Source organism: Eulemur rufifrons, chromosome 29 (assembly GCF_041146395.1).
Source record: "Eulemur rufifrons isolate Redbay chromosome 29, OSU_ERuf_1, whole genome shotgun sequence".
In the NCBI taxonomy this organism is placed as follows: domain Eukaryota; kingdom Metazoa; phylum Chordata; class Mammalia; order Primates; family Lemuridae; genus Eulemur; species Eulemur rufifrons.
In genome coordinates, this window is record NC_091011.1 from 23456709 (window position 1) to 23482288 (window position 25580).

Sequence of the window (25580 nt, forward strand, 5' to 3'; positions counted from 1 at the left end):
AATAAGCAGCATAGAAAATGAACACAATCAGAACCTAAGGTATTTCTGAAGCCTTTGTTGACAAAAAGGGCTATGTTCCCCCTAATTTCTCAAACTTTTTATTTAAATCTGGAACCAGTCAAGTACATGCAAAATTAAAACACAGACTAACATTTCAAATAAACAATAGTTCTTAGTAATATTTACATAAGGTAAAACTTAGAAAGTAATTTTCTACATAAAGCAGTTCCTATACTTCTCTTTTAAGCCATTTACCAATTTTACATAGACCTAGTATATGTAATGAGTATAACATTAAGGCAATTCTCCTTACAAACACAAAAGGAATAAATATTAAAACACTGATATCTAATTAATGATACTGGTAATCAAAAATAAGAATTGGTCACCAGGCAAAGCAATCAAATTAGAGAAGAGTAGAGGACTTGCTGGAGACCCTTTCTGTTAGTAGGACAACAGAGCTCTTACTCCCTCAGGCATTATGGCAGCCAGCACAGCATCAAAGTACCAGGTACTCAGGTCATGCTGCTCTGAGGATCAGATGATGCCCTGTGCAACTCATACCACTCCTGCCTCCAGCCCACATTGCACCTTGCTGTCAAGAATACTTTCCAAAAATTCCCAAAGCAGAAACTTCGATGAAAGAGGGCATACTTCAGTATAGCAAAGCATACAACATAAGGCATCTCCTATAGTGTATAAAGATATATGGGATTACAAGTGAGAAACATGAACGAAAAATTCTTATTTTTTCAGGGGTGGCAAGGGTGGTAATTAGAAGGGTCATTTTTCTTAGAAAAATAGCAGACATTTCTCTTCTGCCACTCCCCATAAAGGATAAAGGTCTTCAACTGAACAAAAGAACATTTGGAAAAAGGAAGAGGATTAATTACAATATCCCAAATTCAAACATTTTGGCACTTGTTACTGGGTAAAAGTAATGATTGAGAATAATTCAATAATGGTTAATAGAGATAATCTAATACCATAAAAACTCTTATCTGTCTTAAAAATTAAAAGAAATAATTATTCCTGTAAATACAGGTCTTATTTAACATATTCAGTTTTTAGAGATAACCTAAACTCCTTCCTAAAAGGAAACACGTTTCATAAGTAACAAGAGGCAGTTGAATTACAATCAGACTACTGAAATACTCATGAGCAAACCACACCTAAACAAGTTCATGACAGTTAAGAGGCCAAAAGCAACCCAGTACCACTGGTTGTCTTAAATTAAATCGTTCTACATTTTCACTTCCAAACTCATAGATATATTGTAAAAGTCCTCATGATTTCTCCAGAAATAATCTCCATCCATTGGTATATTTTTATAGTCCAATTCACTTCATCTACCCTTGCTACATCAGTAAAGTCTCTTTTGCCATCCATATTAATTGCTTTTATAAATGTTAGCAACTTGATAGAAAAAAAACATAGACATAAAATAAAGCCAAGCAAATCCTAAGGCACCATCAAGGTTTTTTAAAATATTAGACTATGCCCCTAAAGAAAGGTGATAGACAGTATTAACAGTAGTCAAGATAAGGCTTCCGTTCACTTTAACATTACTCACCATTATGAAAATAACAAAAACAGGAAAGATCTACTTCACCTAAAAACTCCTATATAGATTATAATCATATTTTGATGTCCAGCAACTCAGTTCTAGGAAATTTCTGAAAACTAAAATATCTGCATTAGGCACCTTTCTTCCAGTTTTCTAGACAGAATTAAATATATATCTAAAACAGAGCAATACATAAAATCAATGCAGAAACCTCCTCTATCAATCTGGCAATTCATTATAAGGGAACTACTAACATTTTGACTCGCTAGATTCCTAAGTGTAAAAAAAAAAAAAAAAAAGTGGAAAAGTGGTGCTGTTTAAGTTTTCACTTTTTATAAATTACATGACAGCTCACAAGAGAGTAATTTTGAATCTCAGTATATTAGAAGACGTAATATAAACAAAACAGTTTTACAAAATTACAGTAAGAATTTTCCATTAATTCTAAATAATCCTTTCCTGTTCTCAGATGGAGTGACTTTATATATGCCCAAACATTTGTACAATTTGTAACTGAATAAATACATTAACGCCAAAATACATACTAAAAAATTAAGTCAATGTGAAGTAGAGTCAATTCTAATTTTTAAAATAAGATTCATCATCTAGCTCTGTAAACCTCACCATGATGATAAATATGCTTCTATTATTTTCCTAATGAAGCCATCTACTGAATTATAGGTAAAAATCTCAGTAAGGCACTAGAAAGATGGGTTTATAAGTGTATTCCATCTCCATGTCACAATGAGGATTTAGGGTCATGGCACTTTTATCTGATCACATAATAAAAACAGGTAATTTCTCTGATCCTTTACAGCCTTTCTCAATAAGGTTCCCTCATTGAATCATGGAACACAGAAAATTAATCTGAGTGATTGTTTTCACAAATGTTCCAGGAAAGAACTAGAACATAACTAGAACTGTTCCGCACTGGACATAAAAGTTCATTGCACATGATAGATGACCTAGGATGTGAGAGCTCAATTGTCTCCAGAAACCTGGTTGAGAAAGGCTACAAGTCCCCCAGACAGTGTCACTGTCCTGCTACTAGGCCTCAGTCATCCTAACTCTAAGAGCACTAAAAGAACTATATTGAGTGCACAAATCTAGGAACTTAGATAAGGAAAAAGATAAATAAGCAATTAGGTCTTTTCCACTTGCTCATTTACTATGAATTAATAGCACAGGTGTCAACTGTCTGTCCCTTACTCTGAATGGAAGGTATTCACTGTAACAAAATAAACCCAAACGAACATAATTTTTGTCATCCCTTAAAAAAATGAATAAAAATAGTAATCAGTATATTAAATACTAACTTGTCAAGCCTTTTCCTATTCCCCCTTCTTTAGCAAGCTTTGCTAAATTTGCATTTAGCAGTTATCAAAACATATATTTTTTAAATATTCACTTTAAAAAGGTATTTTTAAAACCCAGTTGACCCTTTGTTCTCGCTCTCATCTCCAATTCTCAAGAAACTGCCTTTTTTTAATTCCTCCACATGGTGACTACAGCACCTTTATGTTGTTAGTTGTGATCAAATCATAGTAAGGACACCAATAGTTCTTTTTCTCAAAAACAAATGATTTTTAAAAGATGGCCCAATTTTAGGAAGCAAGAATATTTTTACTCACGTAGCAAAGATTACTTTAAAATAAGGTAACTCATTAAAAGTCAAGAACTGTTACACCTGAATGTGCAAAGCATTATTTTAAAAAACGGGAAAACATAAACATGACATTCCTATTTTTAATTTTTGCTAGCATGAATGCTGATAACACTGAACAGAACAAATTACACTACCAAATATTTCGCTTTACCAAATCCCTACTCAAAATTCTTACATTTATCAATATACAAATAAAGGGGGCACACAAATGAAGGGATGATGTTTTCACTGCACATCTGTGCTCAACTGTCAATTTTTCCAATATCAGATACATAATGCAATGATATGAGAATGTTTATCTTCTACACTTTTGTTTCTTTTCCTAAAGGGGGGAAGGTGGTCTTGATTCATTTACTATTAAGTGTTTTGCAATAACGTAGATCAGCATAAAACTTAATTGGAGAGGCAGAATTCACTTTCCTCAGAACAAGCACACCCTTCCTGTTTCTACATAAAAGCAGACCATTTTGTTATCAAAAATTTCCCTTTTTTACAAGTGACTTTTCCTGAACTCTGGTCAACACTGCTCTTCAAAAGAATCTAGCCAATTACTGCACCTTGTAGGCAGAACTGTGTAATAATTTTTAGTTTCTCTCAAGAAACTGTTTTCAATTTTTTTAAACGCTATGTTCAAATTAACGTCTCACATTAACTATGATCTAAAATAGTTTACTGGAGTTAAAAACACACTTTTCATTAACACATTCATCCAATTAAAGTGTACGTAGTAAGTGGGACTACTGACGCAGACTTAACAGATGACACCTTTATATTAAACCTAAGTCCAAAGGAGATGATAATGCCCTCCTTTTTAAAATATTCAAATGTTCATCTGAGACCCTTGGACTTTTGGCCTTTAACAATCGCTCTCACCACTCGAGTTCCCAGAGAGAACTACATTTAGCAACGGGTCTCCTCCTGACTTCCTGGTACTAAAAGCCACAACCACAAGGGCTGTTTCTCGTAGATTTGTTTTAAAACATTTGCTCCATTCACCTCATTGGAGAAAAGGGGGTCTTTCTATACTGGGGAGCTGCTACTGAGCTGAGGGTGCTCACAGTGTTTAAAAACAAAAACTCTACGTCTAAGCCGTGGCGGCACCGCAGGGGTTTAGTGCAGATTTTCCTCCCAGGAGTGGGACCCGGCACGGGCCGGGCGGCAAAACCCCGGCGCCCCAGCTGAAGGAGAAAAGGAGAAAGGGTAAAAATAAGCGGCGGCCGCGGCCCACGTGCCACCACGGGAGGCAGGCGAGAGGGCCCGGCGCCCAGCGCGCGGGGAGGGGGCCGTACCTCCAAACATGTGCGGCGAGAGGTGAGCTGGTAAGGAGCCGATCACCAGGCGCGGCCCGCTGGGGCCCCCGCCCGCCGGCCGGTCCCTGCTGCCGCCGCCGTCCTCGGGACTGCTGTGCACCGAGTCCTGCGAGCCGTACGGGCCGCTGCTGCTGTTAGGGATGTTGAAGGAGGACTGCGCGGCGCGGGCACCCGACGCCACGCTCCCCACGGCCCCGCCGAGGGAGCGGCTGCGCGGGGCAGCCGGGGCCGCCGAGGCCGCCGCGGCGCCGCCGGAGGCGCCGGGCTGGTGCGCGCCGGGCACCTGAGCCGGAAACCTCCCAGCGGCCGCGGCCCGAGCCCCGCCACCGCCGCCTGCGGTCCCGTTGGCCCCTCCGCTGCTGCTGGAAGGTAGATCCGAGCCCGAATACGCGCGGGTGCGGCCGTTAGCAGCGGCCGGGCCGCTCTGCTTGGCGCCCATGTCCGCCCTGCCCCGGGCCGGGCCCGCGCGCAGCGCTCCGAGCGCGGGGAGGGAGGGAGCGAGCGCAGGAGCGAAAGGGCAGGGCCGAGGCGCCGCGGCCGGCCCAGAAAGGCCCCCGTACGTCCAGGGCCGCCGCCAGGCGCCCCGAGGGGCGGTCGGCGCCCGGCGCGCTCTTCTTCTCGAGGGCGGCGGGAAAGGCCGGCGGCCTGACGGGGGCGCGAGAGACGAGGAGAGGCGGAGAGGAAAGAGGGCCCAGCTGCGGGCGCGGCTCGCTGGCTCCGGCGGCAAGGGGCGGCTCAGGTGGCTGTGCGGCTGCCGCTGGTTTCGGTTCTGGTGCCCGACGACGGGCCGCTGCCGCTCTCTGCCGCCGCGCTGTGCGCCCGGGGCCTCGGCACCGCCTCCTCCCGGGCGGCCGCCGCTACCGCCGCCATCCTCTAGCTCCCACGGCGGCTCGCGGGTGAGTGGGAGGCGCCCGCCCAGACTCCGCTGGGGCCACCTTCCCCCCGCCCCCAGCCACCCAGCTGTTATTAACGGAGAAAGAGGAAAAACGGGTGGCGCGTGAGGGGAGGACGGACAAGGGGAGGGAGGGGCGGCGCGCGCTTCCCGGCAACCGTCGCCTCGCTGTCCCTGTGAGGGAGGGGCAGGGGGATCTGGGCGACGGAGGAGGGGGTGCCTGCAAGAAGAGGAGGTTCCCCAGCCCTAGCACCGGAAGGCCGGGGAGCAGCACGGCTCCAGGGTGCGCCTGGGCCCGTGTGTTTGGGTCGCGCGCGGCGACCCCGCCCCCGCCCCCTCGCGCCGCCCGGCGGATTGGCTCGCGCGGACCTGGCCCCGCCTCCCCGGCCGCGGCCTGCCCGCCCGGGCCCCGCCTCGCCAAGGTACGGCAGGGTGGTAGGTGCTGCCACCCGCGGACTCAGTGATGGACAGGTCGACGGCCCCGCCCCTTTCCCGGAGCGTGCCCCCGCCCCCACCGCGGGGCCTACGCCGATTGGAGGGACGGAGCCCCTCGGGGCGCCAACCAGAAGGCGGCCCCTCCTCCCGCACGTGGCTAGCAGACGCTGGAGAAGAGCGTGTGTCCCTTTTTTGCTTTTCCTGGTGGGGAGGTGTCCAGAGCCATTTGGTGTCAGTGGGTGTTCCCCTCTTTGTTGGTGTTACTCTGATTTAAAAAAAGAAAAAAGCAGCTCAAAAGCCAACTTTCTGAATTAGACTTACCCCATGAAACACTCCAACCTGGGAGGAAGTGCTGCGTTGGAGGAACTCAGGATAATCCAGCCTGACCTCAGTGGTAGGGCAAACACTGTGGTGCGGGGAAAGCTGGGATCTAGGCCCAACACCAAACTAAATTGTGTGTAGTAAACAAATTATTTTACCTTTTTGGACTTTAGGTTCCTCACCTGGAATGTTTATATTAAATCCTAGGGCACCTGCACCTTTAAGATCCTATAATTTGTCCAAGATGTAATTAATAAAATTCTCAGTGTGTTCCTAGGTGTAGTGCAGTATCTTGATGGCAGAACATGGAAACAGCCCGCTCTGACCCTCCCATTGTCTAAAGAGCCACCTACCTGAAAGTAATAGGAAGTGGTGGTTATACAAACTACAGAAATAAATACTTTGGTTTTTTTTCCATATTTGCAATGAGTCCCTTATGTAATGATTTTCATCACTTTCAAAAAGTATGGGAATCAAGTTTTTAAACAAAGAGTGAAGAATATAAATACAAAGACATTTATATGCAGTGTGTATATATGTGTGTGTGTATATATACACACACATAAATGGAAAAACGAAGGTACTCATTGCCACCATATGGAATATCATGTTAAAATGTGGTCATCTTTTTTTATCTCCTTGCAGATGCCCCCTGTCACAACCCTCCTCCCCATCATCACAGACTGACTTTAGTGTTCCCACTCATTGCTGTATAATACCTCCTTCATGGCACTGATCATATTGTTACCATTATTAGACTTCTTGCTTGTCAGTAAACAACTGGCTCCACGATCAACTTCGTGCCTCTGCCATCTAATACAGTGCCTGGCACCTATGATGGTACAATCAGTGTTCTGTGAATGAATGAATAAATGAGTGAATGCATACATCTTCACCAGTCATACTAAAATGGTTCTCTCTTGAAGGTAACTCATGAACTTCCCATGTTCTTATTCTCCTTAGCATCTCCCTTGTGGTGGGTGCCCCTTCCATCCCTTCTCTAGTGGGCCATTTTGCTGCTTCCTTCCCCACGAAGATGTTGGGGATAAAACTGTGGCTTTCTATGTTCTTTCCTTGCCCCTCTTCCCTCTCTCCTCACACCTCTCATCTCTCTCCAAACAGTAATCCGCATGAAGCTATCATTGTGTTTTATTGTCAACCAACCAGTTCTGACTTCATTTAAAATTTGTAGCTTCTTTATTACACCCTAGCAGTTCTTCAAAAATTAAAAGTGTTACTTCATCCAAATGACTACACACGGTTGTACACATATGTAGAACTGAAACAAGTTTTGTGAGATAATACCCATGCGACATGGGTGTTATTTCTATTCTATTTCACTTTTGTAAAATGCTGGTCACTGCCCATGGAATTGATTTCATAACCCACTAATGGGTTGTAATCTGCTGTTTGACAAATAATGATCTAAATCAGCACTTTGCAAACTTTAGTGCATAGGGCGACCTTGTTAAAACAGACTACTGTGCCCCACCCTCAGTGATTCTCATTCCATAGCTAAGGGTTGGGCCCGGAGAATTTGCATGCTAACAAGCTGCCAGTGGTGTTGCTGCCAGCAGACCTCAGACCACATTTGCAGAAGCCTGCAGCCTCAAAATGACATGTGACCCTCCAGATCCCCAAATGCAGCCCCTCAAGTGATTCCAAACTTCACAGAACAAATCCCTTTCTTTATTAAAAGGATTTGTTCTGTAAAATTTGGATTCAGTAAGGCCACACTCAATGATGCAGAAGTCCACATGTGACCCCAAGGCCACAGGTTCCCCACCCCTGCATGATGTTTCCCTGTACACAATCAGAACTGTTGTTTTAATGTCCTACTGACTCGTCAAGAGACCAGAGCCCCTGCTCCTTAAAATTCCTCATATTTGAAGCTTTTTAATATACTACATTTTTCTTCCTCCTCACAGGGCTAAATGATGATATTTTGACCGAAGACTTAGGTTTGAGATTAGTTTGAATGTTCTGTTAAAGTACTTCACGTTGACAAAACTATTGGCCAGAAACCCATGCTGGAACAGGTAAGCTACTTATGAGCTTTCAATAAAAAATGCGTGACCGACCCGTTTGCTGTTGTCTAGTTTGAATTTGAGTTGAGGGGAGCTTCTACCCTCATTCTCCTTTGTGCTCCCCTTTCCTGTCTTGCCGCCTCTTTTAAAGCTGTGCTGGATCAGACCTTTGACACATGGGACAGCAGATTTACATAGGGCAGAAGACCTGTGGCACCTGTTGGTTCCCACAGTTGGGGCCCACACACTCCCACCAGGGTTCTGCCGCCAGCACCAGCCCTACACATTTTGCTCAAGTCTTTGCCAACCTGCTTTCCCTCTCATTATAGTGTCTTAAAGATGGCCCTGGTTTTGCCTTTAAAAAAAAAATGTTCATACGCTACCTGGTTTCTTTACCAAAATGAAACTATGTATATAATTACCTTTGTTTCATTTCTTTCTTTCTTTCTTTTCTTTCTTTTCTCTTTCTTTGACAGAGTCTCACTCTGTGACCCTGAATAGAGTGTAGTGGCATCGTCATAGCTCACTGCAACCTCAAACTCTTGGGCTAAAGCAATTCTCCTGACTCAGCCTCTTGAGTAGCTGGCACTACAGGCACTCATCACAACACCTGGCTAATTTTTCTATTTTTAGTAGAGATAACGTCTTGCTCTTGCTCAGGCTGGTCTCAAACTCCTGACCTCAAAAGCAATCCTCCCACCTTGGCCTCCCTGAGTGCTAGGATTACAGGTGTGAGCCACCTTGCCTGGCCAATTACCTATCTTTAAATAGGCCTTTTTTCCTATTTATATTTTATTTTTTAAAGAAGTAAATGGACCATCTAAACATTATGTTTATCTTAATATATTCTACAGAAAACACTGTTCAAGATTTTAGTGGTGACTACAGACTTACATCTTAAATTCTAAAATTTAGAGCATTTAGGAATCACATTGTTGGGTAATCCTTCAGAGAACATCAATAGTTTATGTAACTGTATTTAACAAACTTTCATTCTCCCTTTCCTGTACTTTCATTGGTTCTTTAATGAAAAGCAAAGGATGGGAGCCAATCTTGACAGGATTATAGGCACACACCATGAAGTGGGTTAGCTCAAGCTGGGGTTAGGCCCTAGCTCTGTCTAACACTGGCTGTGGGATTTAGGGCAAGCCACTTAACCTGGCTAAACTTGTTTCCTCTGTAAAATGCAGATGATCATACAGTTTAATATACCAGTCTCACAGAGTGGTTATGAGTCTCAAAAGATTGTCTCTATTTGAGAGTACTTTGAAATTTAATAGATATACAAATTTTAATCTCAATGTTATTATCCCTAGCGGGTTGTAAAAATTTGCAGGTTATCTCTAGCAGGTTGTGATATTGTCCAGTTTAATATATACTAATACTCACTGGAATTGATTTTACCATTTTGTGTAGTTTTAATACTTTTCTTGTTTTATTTATTTATTTATTTATATGTTTTTTGAGACAGAGTCTTGCTCTGTTGCCCTGGGTACAGTACAGTGGCATCATCATAGCTCACTGCAACCTCAAACTCCTGGGCTCAAGCGATCCTCCTGCCTCAGCCTTTTGAATAGCTGGGTCTACAGACTACAGGGTGTACATCACCACACCTGGCTAATTTTTTCTATTTTTGGTAGAGACGAGGTCTCACTGTTGATCAGGCTGGTCTCAAACTCCTGACCTCAAGTGATCCTCCTGCCTCGGCCTCCCAGAGTGCTAGGATTACAGGTGTGAGCCACCATGCCTGGCCTCTTAATGCATTATTGATGCTTAAGGATTTATTGGTAATAATTGTTTAGTAGTAGTTTACTAATAAGCATAGATATCACTGCTATAATATTGAGGATAATACGACATGTCTTGATGACAAATCTATATATTTCTACCATGGCTTGGATAGACGTGCATATATATCTACATAGAGATAGATAGACAGATGAAATTAGAAAAGAAATTGTCATTAAGAAACCAGAGACTATTTGAAATCTCTGATATTTAAAGCTTTTTTTAAAAAAAAAAAATTTCTCTTGATTCTACAGGGTAGTTAACAGTTTGACTAAAGAGTCTTTGGGGTCCTAAATAGACTTAAATGTGTCACAAAAGCATCTCATGTTAATCAAAGACCAGAGCCCTATGCTATGTTTAACATAGATTCCAGAATCATTTTGCTTTCTAAAAACAGCTTGAGATACAATGTCAGCACCTGCTAATAAAAATAAATAACTTAATTCTTGCTTGTCAAAATGGTATGTAGTATTAATAAAAGCTTAAATGTTTATGTTACATTCTCAATTCACTTTGTCTTGCAAACTATTTTCTTTAATCTCTAAAAGCCCTTATTTAAAAACCCTTAACACAAACCAACCACAGCCCATGATGCTTTTCCTCCATTATAAAGAAACCTCTCAGATTCCATATATAGTGTTTTGGAAGGATTCCAAGATCTTTACTGGGGCCATACTGTTGGAAAGGCATAAAATTTAGTGGAAAGGCATGTCATGGGGTCAGTACCGAGGGGATTTTCCAAGCCTGCAGAAGTGACTACTAGCTCAGAGAAAAAATAGCTCTCTGCTACATAATGCATGTGGTCCCTCCTCCAACGCATATGCACCCTCCAAACTGCCTCCTGTCACTTGCTTAAATCACTATGGTTATACATGAATGATTAAAAAATATTGTAAGACATTTTCTCTTACCATCTCCTCCCTCAAATGTAGCCAGAAGCCCCAATAAAGGCAAGCCACACATTTTAGGCCTAGATTGCCTCCCAAGTATAGAAACTCTTTCTGCTTTATTTTTAACTCCTCATGGTGCCTGCTTCTGGAGCGCTCCAGGACAATCTGCAGGCAGGAGACTTTGAGTAACTGCTATGGGTCGCTTAGGACCGGCAGCAGTGATTAATGCATGTCCTGAATTACTACTGACTTAGCAGACTGTCATTACCACATTGTGTGTGTCAAGTTGGCTGTCTGCTACACTTTTCCACCAGCGCAGTTTGTACCTTAGGTGGCCAATTCCCTTTGAGTTGCCATTGAATGATCTGTGCCCCCAAGTTGAAGAGGATAAGGTCATAGTTGCAGGGACTATTTTTCCCCGGCAGCAAGAAAGAGAATAGAGCAAAAAGAGCTCCTGGTCAACTTACCCCACCCTCTGTTCCTCAGAAGCTATCTGGGCTCTGGCTGAACTCTAGGCATACAAGTCTAAACTGGGTAGGTTTTGGAGCATAGCCCTGAGCTGGGTCATCCCTAGTGCATGGAAACATCAGGATACCTTAGGACCCATGCAGGAGAAGTTTTCATTCCTTAAACAAAGAGTGGCTGAGCATCTGTAATGTACCAGGCCCTGTGCTTGGCACTGGGGATCCTATAAAGTTAAACCAAACAGGAGGGACCCTGCCTTCAAAAACCTTATAGCTTACAGTCGGTGGGGGGGGGGGGGGCTACATATAAATAAAAAGAGGATCAGAGTGCAATGTGGGAAAAGCATACTGGAGCTGAATGAAAGAAAGAGAGTTGGGTGAAGGGCAAAGTGTAGTCCCAGAAGTGACACTGAGCTGAATCTTGACAGACAGCTGGCCTAGGCACAGCCATGGGCATTCCAGGCTGAGGGAGCATCTGAAAAACTTCAAGAGTTCATTACAGCTGGAATGAAGAGCAGCAGGCGAGAAGGGGAGAGAATAGGCTAGAAAAGTAGGCTGGGGCAGAGTCTAATGGGTCTAAGAGGGCGGAATCGATCCAGAAGGCAAAAGAGAACCACTTTCCTAAATAGGGAAGTAGCATGATCATATTTACAATTTGGAAAGATAACTCTGGCGGTGTTTTGGAGAGTGGATTGATGGGAGGGAGGAAAAGCACAGTGAAGTGGAAAACTAGTTCCGAGGCTGATACAGTCATCCAGGCAAGAAGTGAAGGGAACCTGAATTAGGGCCATGGTAGGGCAGATTCTGAAGCTCTAGAGAGAATAGCTGCCACAGGGCTTGGAGACCAACCAGATGTCATACATGACAGAGAAGGAAGAGTCAAGGATGACAGGGAACACTTTCTGGTCGCTGGCGCTAGCACTAAGTAGGAATACGGTGGAAGGAGCACATTTGAGAAAGGGGGAGCGGAATTCAGCTGTATGTGGGCAGAACAAAACCAGCCTTGAGGTTGCAGCAAGGCATGGGGTGAGGTTCTGTTGGCTTTAGGCATCCAACTCTATGTTGCATTTGCAAGGGAGGTACACATGGGTCACCCCAGTCTGGTGTCTCAGAGCACTGCATTTCATTTCGCTCGATGCTTCCCTGTGCAGGGACTGTCTCTCCTCCTCTCCGTGTGTGCTTACCCTGTGCCAACTCGGTGTTATTCCTGGGATCAACATCTTGAAAATAGGGATCACCGTGAGGCAGCGGAGTTACAGCCTGGTCAGGTTGGAGGCCAACCAAATATTAATGCAGGGTGTGGCAAATCTATTTTTCTACATTGTTATCATTCCATGAGTGAAGGAAATTGAGGCCTTGTTGTTTTCCAACATAGTCTACTGTACAAACAGCAGTTGTTTATGGCACTGAATTAGTCTATTATAAAGTTCATCACCTAAAAGATGCATATGTTACTTTAAAAATAATGATTATTTTAGGCAGGAAAATGCCCCCTCCACCCACCCAAAGATGTTCACATCCTCATCCCCAGAACCTGTGAACATGTTACCTTACAAAGGCAAGAGGGACTTGGCAGATATAAATAAATTAAGGATCTTGAGACAGGGAGATAAAATCTGGATTATCTGAAAGAGAGAGGCAGGAGAGGCAGGCTCAGAGTGATGCAAAGAAAGACTCAGTAGGCTTGTTGGTTTTGAAGACAGAGGGGGCCAGGAGCCAAGGGATGCAGGAGGCCTCTAGAAGCTTAAAAAGGCAAGGAAATGAATCCTCCCTGAGAGCCTCCAAAGAACAAAGCCCTGCTGACTCTTTGATTTCAGCCTAGTAGGACCCATTTCAGACTTCTGACCTCCAGAACTGTAAGATAAATTTGTAGTGTTTTAATTCACTAAGTTTGTGGTAATGTGGAAAACTAATACAGTGACTATTCTTTAAGGTTTCAGAAGCTGCCTGATTACAAACTACCTTAAAAAAAAAAAAAAAGAAATCTGGTAAACAGCCACTAAATCCTTAAATCCACTAAATCCTTATGTGGCTAATCATATATACTTTTCTTGGCTTCTTGCCCCAATGTTGAGCCATGGTAGCAGAGAGGATGCCACGGTTTCCCAAAGCCGGGTCTACAGGTGTCTGGGTTATCAAGCTGTTGTTAAAAGACCACATGTGGGATCTTCCATTGCCTGCCTTCTAACGTCCTCGCAGCTGCCTTCCCAATGCAAGCCCTGAGATTAGAAGATCACGGCTTTAAAAAGAAGCACCTTTGGTTCAGAGTTTCTGTTTGTGTTTGTGTTTTTTAAAACTCTGAAAAGTCAAAATATGTAAGTAGACAAAATGTTTAGTGAAATTACGGTTCTGAAAATAGCCCTGCGATTGCCAGGACTTGAGGAAGGACCCTGGCTGATGTCTAGTACATCTCCAGCAAAGGCAAAAAGGTGGTGCTTGGGAAAGTCCACACTGACATCTAGTGATACAAAACTGCGCTGCTGAAGGTTCTAAACGAAGCAGTTTGCATCTGTGGGCTCCTAATTCGTGATGCACCTACTGCCCACCCAGTGTCTCAAGGCTCAGCGCAGACCAGCCAGATTCAGCTGCCCTGGTGGCAGCTGGGGCAGTTCTGGCTTCTCTATGTTCGCATGCACCAGTACAAAGTCTGGCTGTCTAAGAGTTTTGCCTCAATTTTTTGAAATGATCCTTTGTGCACATTTTAAAACAAAAGGTTTTACTTCTAAAAGCCTTTTTGTGTTTCTAGTGGCCAGATCCTTTAATGCCAAATGAGTTTTTTATTTTCTATATGTTCTCAAAACAATTGCTTGGGCTGAGATGTCCCAGTGGGGAATAACCTACATCAGGGGACAGAACCGGTGCAGCGGGTACCCACCCTTCCTTGCCCTGAGAGTATTTTCTGCCTTTGATTTTCAGCAACTCTGAAATCTAAAACTCAGAAGAAATGACAAAGAATGCCCCTTCCTTCTTTCCATTTTTCTTCTATGCACAGATGAAAATAAGTCAGCAAACATAAGATTTCTATTTCCTTCCTTAAGGGGGGCAAAATTAAAAGCAAGACTGGAGTTTGAAGGCAGTTGCAGTAATCCAGGTAAAAAAATAACGAGGGGGTTGCACAACAATGTGAATGTACTTAATGATACTGAACTGTACATTTAAAAATGGTTAAAATGGTAAATTTTGTGTTACGTATATTTTACCTCAATTAAAAAAAAATGATGAGGGCCGAACGGGAGAAGATTCTGTAGGACTGACCAAATGCCTGGATGCAGATACATTTTCATATCATTCTTATAGACAAAATGCGCAGATGAACAAATATTAAATTCTTCAGAACACCAATGCCAAAAACACCCCTACAACCTCTGCATTGAAACAAACAGACCTAAACATTAGGAAATAACTTAATCAGATTTTACAAGGAAATGTGTTTCTTTCATACATTTAGAACATTTCCTTTTATGACATGTAAATATCAAAAGCTTCAAGCAAATTATACAGATGGGAAAATAAAATGTGCTACACCAAAAACACACAGATTTAGCAAAGAGGGGGCAAAAAGAAAAACCAAAAAACTCCATGAGGCATCTCTGATTCACTTTTGACTGTCAGAAATATGTGACAGAGAGAAAAACATTTCCAGTTTTCAGTTGCTTCTGTGAGGCAAGCAAAAAAGGAAAAGATAAATAACCTTTAGGAAGGTGCTCCAGACATAACTTGTGCAAACAACAACTTCAAAGGCTTGGAAATGACGATCTGTTACTTTTAAGAATTTGTAATAAATTGAAATAGTGGTTCATTGACATTCCAGGCAGGCATTAGAAGGGATCTGGAACTTCTTTGGTAAACTGTAACATTTCAGTACGATGTTTAGGCATACATCTATCTGGTTTCTCCAGTATATCTTTTAGCAGATGGCATACTACCATTTAATAATAATAGTAAATCTTGCTGTGTTTCTTCATTGCCACCCCTCCCTCCCACACACACACACAAACACACACTCTACCAATGACTGGGTAAAAAAGTGAAAAATACACTCAAGATCAACGTTAATGAGAAGAATGACAGTTACAATTAGGGTTTCATTTTAATACAGCAGGATTTTTATACCGAATTAAATGTCAGTATATATTTATTTGATAAGAGCTCATGAGTTTCAATAGCAAGAAAGTTTTTTCTGGAGTTCACAAACAAACTTAGGCTATACAACTAAAAAAAAAATTAATAGCTCCACCATGCAGAAAATTTACTTAGCTTGACACATATGGACTTGAGAGAAACAAGAATTTTGGAAAACGAGGCTACCTCCTCTGGCATTTTTGTGAACTCAGTCATCATGAAGAGAAAAGGAAGTAAACAAGTGCCTCTTACCTTCAATGCTCAATACTAGCACGAGAGCCAGCCACAGCCAAATTTGAAATGGTGATGACTTGATAAACTAAATAAGAACTATCTTGTTTTTCATATTTGGTGTAATCTAGCTAATGGCTTGTGAATAATCCTCCAGACTACTTAATGGATTTTTTTTATGACTTACAATAATTATCTTCCATGTCAGGCAAGACGTAAAGAATCCAAATTTCCTCATAGAAGAGTGAACAGCCTCAGGAAGAAGTTTATTTCATATCCATTGGAGGAGTGATTCTAGGTACTGGTCTACGGACCAGCACCAGTCTGTAATGAAGTGTTCATAGTGAAATAAGAAAAATTAGGACAATATTTGATGTACAAAACTGGCTTTAATCTAAGATTATATCTTCCCACTCTTATGATAGTTGTAGATGGCAGTAGATTTGGAGGGGGAGGATTGGGTTTTTTTCTTCTCTTTTTAAAAAATATTCTCTTATTTGGGACTAAGAAAAATTGGCACCTGGATATGGATTCCCAAACTCTTTTTGAATTTTTATGGGAGCAGTGAGATCTAAAATGTGGGACACCATTGCTTAAGAGATCAGTAGTTCTCACCTTTGTTTCTCCTGCCTGCCTCAACACACTGCAGTGATAGGATATACTCCCATCAACTGGAGCGTCAGGGAGACTTGTTTTCAGTTGGAATTTAGGCTCTTGACGGGGGTGGGTGCATATCAGACGGGCTGGGAGTCATACATACTGGACAAAGGTCCCAAGTGGTTCTAACAGGGTCCTCTCCTCCTCCCCAGGTGGCATCGCCCCCTCCCCAAACCTAGCTAAACTGAGAATTCCTACTCAGTAATATTGATACATCCAGGGTATTGTAGTGGGGCTAGAAATGTCCCAAGTATCTCAGTTATTAATTCACCATTTTGCCCTCTCTACAGGGCTATGCCTTAACTTCCCAGAAAGATGGGTAGGACTTCAGGTAAGACAAGTCCTGCTGAAATAGGTAATAACCAATGTCATACAGGTTTTCTTTGTCTTTAACCCAAATCCTTTACACTTGAATTTGAACACATTTCCCTTTACTCTTCCAGGCCAAACCATTTAGTTATTCTGGGTCATTGTTTCCTCAAGGAAAAATTGAAGGGACAAGGTCAAGATCTTTCAAACTGCAGGTTGTGACCCACTGGTGGGGCAGAAAACCAGGTCTGCTAAGCATGACCAGAATGTTTTTTTTCTAGTGAAAGAGAACACTATTGAAAGACTAGAAAATATTAAAGTGCATCACATTTGGTGAAGGTAAATATTATTTATGAAACTTTATATGTGTATATATATATATATATATATATATATTCTAAGCTGAGACCTAGAATGTTTCTCTTAATGTGGGCTATAGTCAAAAAAAGTTTGCAAGCCATTAGATTCATTAGATGATCTCTATAATCTGTTATAGCTTAAAATTCTATGACTCTCCCTTTGGTAATGAGCACAGAACTCTCCCTTCACCCACATCAGCTCAACATTCCCCTCAACAAATCCAAGAGCTCTTCTTTGTCCCCAACACTGAGCTCCTGAGTGGTGTCCTCCAAGCAATGTGACTTGGCGTCAGCCTTCCCCTAGGCTCCCCTGGCCCTTGGGACAGTGCTTCACATGCTAATTATCACACTGTATTGTAATTGTTTGTCCATCTCCCCAGCAAGCTATGGTGAGGAGCACCTGAGTGCTGTTAGTGGCACATAAAAGAAGAATGAGGGAAGGAAGCAAGGGAGCAAGTAACAGCTGTATTTGCTTAGTAAGGGAGTGGTTCTCAGGCCTGGCTTAGCATCAGAATCTCCTGGGAAGCTTTTAGAAAGCCCAATACCCAGAGCCACACCCGAACAATGAAAGCAGAATCCCCGGGAGTGGAGCCCAGTCGGCAGATTCTTTAAAGCTCCCCAGAGGGAGCCCAATGTGCAGACAAGATTGAGAACCACTGATTTAGATCAGGTCCTGGGAATCTTGTGAAAGTGCAGATCCTGTCCCCTGAGGCCTGGCGTCGGCGCGAGAGTCTATCAAATGTTCTTCCAGGTGATGCAGACGCCGGTGGTCTGCAGACCACACTTTGAGAAGTGAGGGAAGAGTATCTGATGGACACTCTGGCAACATAGAAAGAGGTGAGATAGCAAAATCACACAGACCTGGAAGACAGTGAGGGTAGTGACCAAGCATGTGATTACTAGATAAATTACCTGGCACAGTTTCTTACTAGCTATGTGCCTTTGGGCTAGTTATTTAAAGTTTCCTGCATCTGATAAAGGAGATATAACAGTATTTAATACATAGGGTGGTTGTGAGGACCCAGCATCATATCACATAGACACCCTGGTACATATATGTGAATTATTAATATTATTAGTATGTATCCCAACTCTACCACTTACTAGCTTTGTGCCCTTGATAAGTTGCTTAACCTCTCTGAGCCTCAGTTTCCTTAAATGTAAAATAGAAAATCATAATATCCATCAATATCCTTACAAGTTTGATAAATAAACTATCTATAATATTCTTAGCCCAATATTTGATCCATGCACATGCTTAATAAATGGTTATTCCTCAAATTAGTTTCATTTGTACTGGGATAAATCCTTCTGCCCTCCCATAGGTACATTCCCTATTTAACCATCTGCCAGATCTCAGAATCTTCTCCTGCCCCCGTCCCACACAGGCCATAGACTCTGGGAATAGATGACAGGGGATAGGAGGCTCTTCTCACTCTCCATTTCAACACGTTATACTTCAACAGCAGGACTTGTTTTTATTACCCTATTGCGTTCACATGGGTAGGTTTTGGCAGCAGCAATTATTCTCCTTATTACTCTACAGATGAAGAAGAAATAGACTTGGCTCTGACATGTTGGATTTTCTCAAGCAAGTCCCATATGGAAAATAAAAGCTTTTAATTCTAATCAGAGGCAGCTGAAAAAACTCCTGGCTTCATGCTTCTTTAAAGCCTCTTTTTGAAAACATTTTGAAGACCTGCAGTGTGCCGGGTGTTATACCTGATTCAAAGTGGAATACAAGGCAGAGGTTTGAACAAATTGCTGCAAGATCACTAGGGAGTGGAGGAGGGAGGAGGCACCTGACAGATGGGGACGGAGCAGGCAGGAGGTGGTTTCACAGAAGAGATGCTGTCTTGGCTGGGCAGTGAAGGTTAAAGAGGAATTGACCAGTGGGAAGTGGGGGAAAGGCGTTCAGGAAGAGAAGACAGCATGGACAATGACAGTAGGGTGGGGAAGAACTTGGTGTGTTGGGGGAATGGCAGTTGGACATAGTGGAAGAAGATGGAGAGAGAAAGTTAGCTTGGGGACAAATTTTAAGCCAGGTAAAAGAGTTTGTGTTTAATCCTGTTAGCTATGATGGGAGGACCACATAATTTATCATCCAGGTGGGTCACTTTTGAGAGCGGTGTGCTAACCAGATAGAATTACAGAACACCCGGCAGGAAAGGGCACTGTTCTAGGCCAACAGGGATATACAGTCACCCTGGCTTTGGGATACCTCTAAGGCATGACACTGATCAGATTTGTGTATTGTGGAGGGAATTCTGGCAGCAATGTGGATTGGAAAAAAGAAGGGGTTCCTGCAGTCAGGGAGCCAGCTAGGAAGGCAGTGGGATTGAAGAGGAGAGACAGGTAGGAATGGTTTTGTCAGAAATGAGATGGATTGAACATGGAGAGAGAGAGAGAGAGAGAGAGAGAATAGCTAATGATGACTCGGCATTCCCAGGCTGGATTCCGTGGGGACTAGGGAAAACAAGAAGAGAAACAGGTTTGAGAGAAACAGTTTGTACAGTTTGAGACATGTTGAATTGGAGATACTTGCGAAATGTCAATGTCAGTGTCCAGTAGACAGTTAGAACTAGAGATATGGAGCTCACAGATACGGGTGGTAGATATAGATTAGGTTGTTAGGACACTAGGTGGAAGTTGCTTAAAAAAGAGAGAGAGAGAGAGAGAGAGAGAGAGGGAGAGATTGAAACCCAGGATGGATTTTGAGTAAATTGCAAGGAGCTGGTGGAAGAGGAGGAACCAGGGAAGAAAGAGGTGGAATCAGAGGGGTAGGGGGAAAAATAGGAGAGAGGTATCCCAGAAGGTGATGGAAGGAGAAAGTTCTGGGGAGGAAGATCAATTCATTCATTCAACGGTGTCAAAAGCAGCAGCAAGCAGAGAATGATGAAGACTGACATCATCCTCGAGAGGAGAGCACCCATCATTGCTGATCTTTTTCAAGGGGTGGGATGGAAGGCAGGCCGCTGCGTGCTGCAGACTGCAGGGAAACGAGGACTAGACAGCAATTAGCTCTGCCCAGGGGCTGACAGCGAGAGGCAGGAGAGGGAGCGAGCGGGTGAATGGGGAGGCGAGGTTTCCCGGCTCGATTTTCCCTGTGCTGTTTACTGCTTAGTCTTGTGTGAACATGTGGTTGGAAAATTAGAGAAAAGGCAGCTGAATCTGCCCCTGGTCCCCTGGGTCTCACTTTCTCAGTCTTGAGAGCTGAACCCGAAGTGCTTTTTGCAGTCAGGAGAGCTGACCCAGAGTGATGGTGGCTTTAAGCACTTATATTGACAGTGTGTTTTCCAGCCCCAAATCTTGAAGTCTTGGTTTGTATCCAGACACAAGCATAACGCTTTTTGCACATTAGTGTCATAAGCTGCTATAACTTAGGATTTGATGGTCATGACTATTATAGATTGTGAAAAGATCGATTAAAAGAATTTTACATAATGAATACTCATGACTGTGTGTAATACCAAAGATGGCTAAATCAGTACCATCGGAGCCTGCAGAAAGTGTGACTTTCCAAAAATAAAGGCAATGTGTGGCTCTCTGGGATTCTCCAGGCCTTCACTGACCTTGGTCTACAGTTGCAGGTCATCAACATGGTCTCAGGGTAGGTCAACTCCAGCAACAGAGACTTCTGGGCTCTAAAATGATGTAAACCTAGAGACAAAACAGGTAACATAAACTCAGAAAAAGAAGACTGCCTTCAAGAATAAAGAGAGAGGGTGACCCCCAAGAATATGCAGTTATTAAGGGTTGCAGTTCATGCCTTCACCTCCTGATGCATGGAGAGAGGAGAGAAAAATAGTAACAGATGAAGAAAAATAGAGAAATTTTTCTACTAGTAGACCAGCAGTCCCCAACCTTTTTGGCACCAGGAACCAGTTTCATGGAAGACAATTTTTCCACAGACCAGGGTGGTTGGGGGATGGTTTCAGGATGATTCAAGGGCATTACATTTATTGTGGACTTTATTATTTCTATTATTATTACATAGTAATATGTATCAGAATAATTATACAATTCACCATAACGCAGAATCAGTGGGAGCCCTGAGTGGCTGTAAATACAGATGAAGCTTCGCTTGCTCACCACTCACCTCCTGCTGTGTGGCCCAGTTCCTAACAGGCCACAGACCAGTACCGGTCTGTGACCTGGGAATTGGGGACCACAGTAGTAGACCATATAAGTTATACTGATAACTTATCTTGGTACAAGATATCCATCTACTTGTCATAATTCTCTTTTAAAATGTCTTGGTCATCTTCAGTCTTCAGACCATCTCTATCATTGTTCTCCACACTGGCCAGACAAGTGATAACTTTCATTTCCCAACACTGACACTGCCACCACCCACCAATCTCAACTCCTTCAGTCAGAGAGGACTTATGCACCTGCTTCCGTCTCCATCTCCCTCCAAGCGGTGTCCTCATCCTGGAGGATTTCAGCATCCCTGTGGACACCCTCTCATCAGCCTGGCCTTAAGAGCCATTGCCCACCCCCAACATCAGCAGTGACCTTCCCTCGGTACTCCACTCCAGCTGGCCATTTTCTTGGCCTTACCCTGGACCCTATCATCACTTGAATACCACTCACATTCTCTCTCCATTAAGACTTCATTAGGGTCATGTTAGCAAAAAAAAAAAAAAAAAAAAAAAAATGATAGAGTACAGATGTCCAAAACTTCTCTTTTCCATAAAAGCAATGAAAAAACTGGCAAAAATTATCAGAATCAAAATTTTCAGCACTCTGTAAATTAACCCAAGGCTTGCAATGATCCAGAAAGTGTTTATTCCAGAAAAATGGTTGAGTCTCAGTAAGAACAGTGAGCTTGACTTGCCCTCCTCCCCTACCTCCCCCAGCTCTGTGGTAGCCTTGAAAATCAACAACCCACAATCACAATGAAAGCCAGCCTGGCAGCCACTGGAGAGAACAAAATAGGATTAAAGCTCCTTCAAAACCTCATTCCTGGAGAACTGTCAGGATTTGCCCTCTCCAGGAGGGAGTTCCCCGGAAGATTTCAATTGCAAAGCCAGTCTTCATTTGACATGATTTGGAGGTTACCCAGTGTGAAAACCCTTTTCCTGGGGGCATCTGTTGAAAACATTTGGAGGCAATTGTTTAATTTCAAGGCTGCCTGAAGTAGTGGATAACAGGTAGCAAATAACAGGCTAACCAAAAAGCTTAAAAGGAAAAGCTGAGGAATTAAACATCCATAGGGACTTTGAAAAGCTCTGACATATTCCTTAGAAGCCGGAAGGACCTGTTCCTACATAGAGCTGTGCATGAGCCCAGGGCTGTGCATGTGTTCAGGAAAGACCTGAGAAGGCCCTACGTTCTCACCTCTGGCAACCAAACCTTGAAGCTGTGTGCACGTGGGCAGTGAAGGCTGAGGTGGAATTGTCCACTGCCTGGCTGAGTGCTGAAGGCGTGCCCCGACATGCCCACAGAGCCCCTTTGCAAAGGTGGTTTGTTGAGTCCCAGTCTTTAAGGAAATCTTTCTCCAATCATTACCTGGCCGAAAGCTAACTGAGCAGAGGCTTCAGTGGCCAAACATGACCAAGAATACAGAGTTTACAGAATATTTCAGAAAAGTCACTAAACAAACAACAACAAACAGCAACAATGACAAACCCTTGGGAGGGGGTGATCTAATTTCCATAGTTGCCACAATATATAATTTTAAGTGTCCAACTTTCAACAAAAAATTACAAGACATTCAAAGAAACAAAAAAGTATGGCTGATACAGAGGGAAAAAGTAATTAATAGAAACTATCTCTGAGGAAGCCCAGAACTTAAGATGTTGTCTCACATACACCCAGAATATAATGTTTGACCAAATAGTTAGCCACCCAAATAGCTTGGTCAAGTTGACACATAAAATTAACCATCACACCTTTAAAAAAAATCTGAGACTCACACCCATTAGGATAGCTATTATTTTAAAAAGGTGGGGGGACCATTATAATATGTGTTGATGAGGATGTGGAGAAATTAGGACCCTGGTGCTTGCTGGTGGGATATGGTGCAGCTGCTGTGGAAAACAGTATGGTGCTTCCTCAAAAAGTTAAACATAGAATCACCATATGATCTAGAAGTTTCACTTCTAGGTGCTCGCCACAAAGAATTGAAAGCAGGGATTCAAACGGATACTTTTATCCCCATGTTCATAGCAGCATTATTCACAATAGCTAAAAGACAGAAACAACCCAAGTGTCCAATACCAGAAGAATAGATTTTAAAAAGTGTGGGGGGTGTGTGTGTGTGTATAAATGGGATATTAATCATCCTTTAAAAGGAATGAAAATTCCTTTACATACATAAAGGATGTATGTGATTCTGATACTTATCACAACATAGATGAGCATTGAAAACATGCTAAGTGAAATAAACCATACCACAAAGGCCAAACACTGTACGATGCCACTTATATGAGGTATCTAGAAGAGGCAAATTCAGAGATAGAAAGTAGAAGAGAAGTTATCAGGAGCTGGGGGGAGGGAGGAACGCGGACTTGTTATTTAATGGATACAGAGTTTCTGTTTGGGATGATAAAAAAGTTCAGGAAATGGATGGTGGTGATTGTTGTAGACCATTGTGAATGTACTTAATGTCATTAAATTGTACACTTTCAAATAATTAAAATGGTAAAGTTTATGTCATATATATTTTACCACAATAAAAAGGGAGAAAGATCTGAAAATCATATCTATATATAGACATACATATATATGAAATTCAAGCTTCTCATAAAAAGTTAAAATATTTGGTATGTAACTCCCACTTGTTAACAGTTTAGTGTGCTAGCCAATGTGTGTGTGCTTAGTTTGTTGTTGCTATTATTTTTGGTTTTTGCAAATGAGATCAATAGCACATCTTGACATCTGTCCATTCCTGTACACACAGAGCTAGAGTTTAGTACTTAAATACTTAGAGAAAGAAAATTCTATCTCTTTCTTTCTGTGTTTAGGAATATTATGGAGAGTGAGTTTTCCTCAGGGGTCCAGACATACCAGCTCTTACACTTCACAGCTTGCGTGGTGTGCGAATTGGTCATAACCCCAGAACAATAGTCGTGGTAGCAAAGAGGGTTATAGAAAATAAGAGAGATGCCCCTAACCTTCTCCCGAGGATACCTTTAGCGTACTGGAAAGTGGTGACAGTTTGAGTTGGGAAAGAAAGACTGGTGTTGAGTTAGGGTGAGGGTGAGAGAGGGGAAGGGAAGGCGAGGCTGGCACTAGCCAGTTAGGCTTCTCTCCCTCACTGGGAATTCTCTCCAGCCAGGAAGTCAGAGTGGAGAGGGGAGGTGGGGTATGGCAGCAGGGCTTGTCTTGGATAGTAAAGAGGTGAGATTTAGGTTAACTGTTTGCTCAAAGTCGAGCCATTAGCTAACATTAGTTATCTCTGGGCGAAGAAATTGGAAGGCTGGACATTGGGGTAAGAAGAGGCTTTATACCATGTGCCCTTTTACTTTTGAATTTTGTACCATTTCACTGCAGTGAGTGAAATGTGTGAGAGTTCCCCAAACTAAGGACTCAGTACTGTGTTTTCTATTGTCTGGTGTGGAGCATAACAGTGGATCTAAAATTGGGGCCATTTCCAAGGGTCTCAGACATGGAGGGATCCCGGTAGATTACTGGGTCCACACATTGCCTCCAGCCAAGGCCCTAACCATGTAGACCAAAAAGGCTACGTATCACGATGGTTCAACATGTTGGCTCTGGAGCCAGACTACCCGATTCATGTCCTGGCCCTGCTGGTCATTAGCTGTGTGACTTTGGGCAGGTTTCTTAATCTTTCTGTGTGCCAGTTTCCTCAATTTTAAGTTAGGGATGATGATAATAACAGTACTACCTCACAGGGTAGTTATAAGTCAATGCATGTTAAGGGCCAGTACATAAGTGTTTGCTACTGTTGTTGTTGTTGTAATTATTAATTTAAGTAAGTAATTGAGGAAAGGGCTCCAGCTTCCTGGTATTGTACCTTTCCCACCATGCTGCTAATAAATAATAATAATAGCTAACATTTAAGGAGCACTTAGCATGTTCCAGACACAGTCCTAAGTTACTTTGCATACATTCTCACTGAATCCCCTGAAGTAGGAACCATCATTACTTTCATTTTAGAAGTGACAAAACTGAGGTTTAGAGAGATTAAATATCTAGCCCAAGGTCACGCTGTTACTAAGTGGTAGAATCAGGAATTGAAAGCAGATGTGGTTCCTGAACTTCTACATTATATGAACAACTCGACAAGCAGAACTGTCAGTTCACTTAATAGGAAACAGTTTAAATGGCTCCAAACGATCCTCCTCCCTATCCCACTGCTATTTCTCTACACATTTCCACAATGGCATTTTTTTCCATGATTAGCTATAGCAATCAAGTCACCCGTTGCTCTTTTTAAAACTGAAAAACACCATTATATTTTCTAAATCTTAATAATTTTTAAGGCTCTATTCCCTCAACCCAGTACCACAAGCACACCAATCCCCCTAAAACCCAAAGCACAGAACTTTCAGGTCAAACTGCAAATCAAACT

The 25580-nt window shown here is 42.7% G+C and overlaps 1 protein-coding gene across 1 annotated transcript in view; it reads right to left on the bottom strand.

Moving 5' to 3' along the window:
- Positions 1-5740, bottom strand: part of ZNRF2 (zinc and ring finger 2) — a 97277-nt gene extending 91537 nt beyond the window's left edge. The window contains exon 1 of the mRNA XM_069461970.1: positions 4523-5740. Coding sequence (XP_069318071.1) covers positions 4523-4982 — 460 coding nt within the window. The 5' untranslated portion in view covers positions 4983-5740. The remainder of the gene's footprint in view (positions 1-4522) is intronic.
- Positions 5741-25580: the final 19840 nt, after the last annotated feature.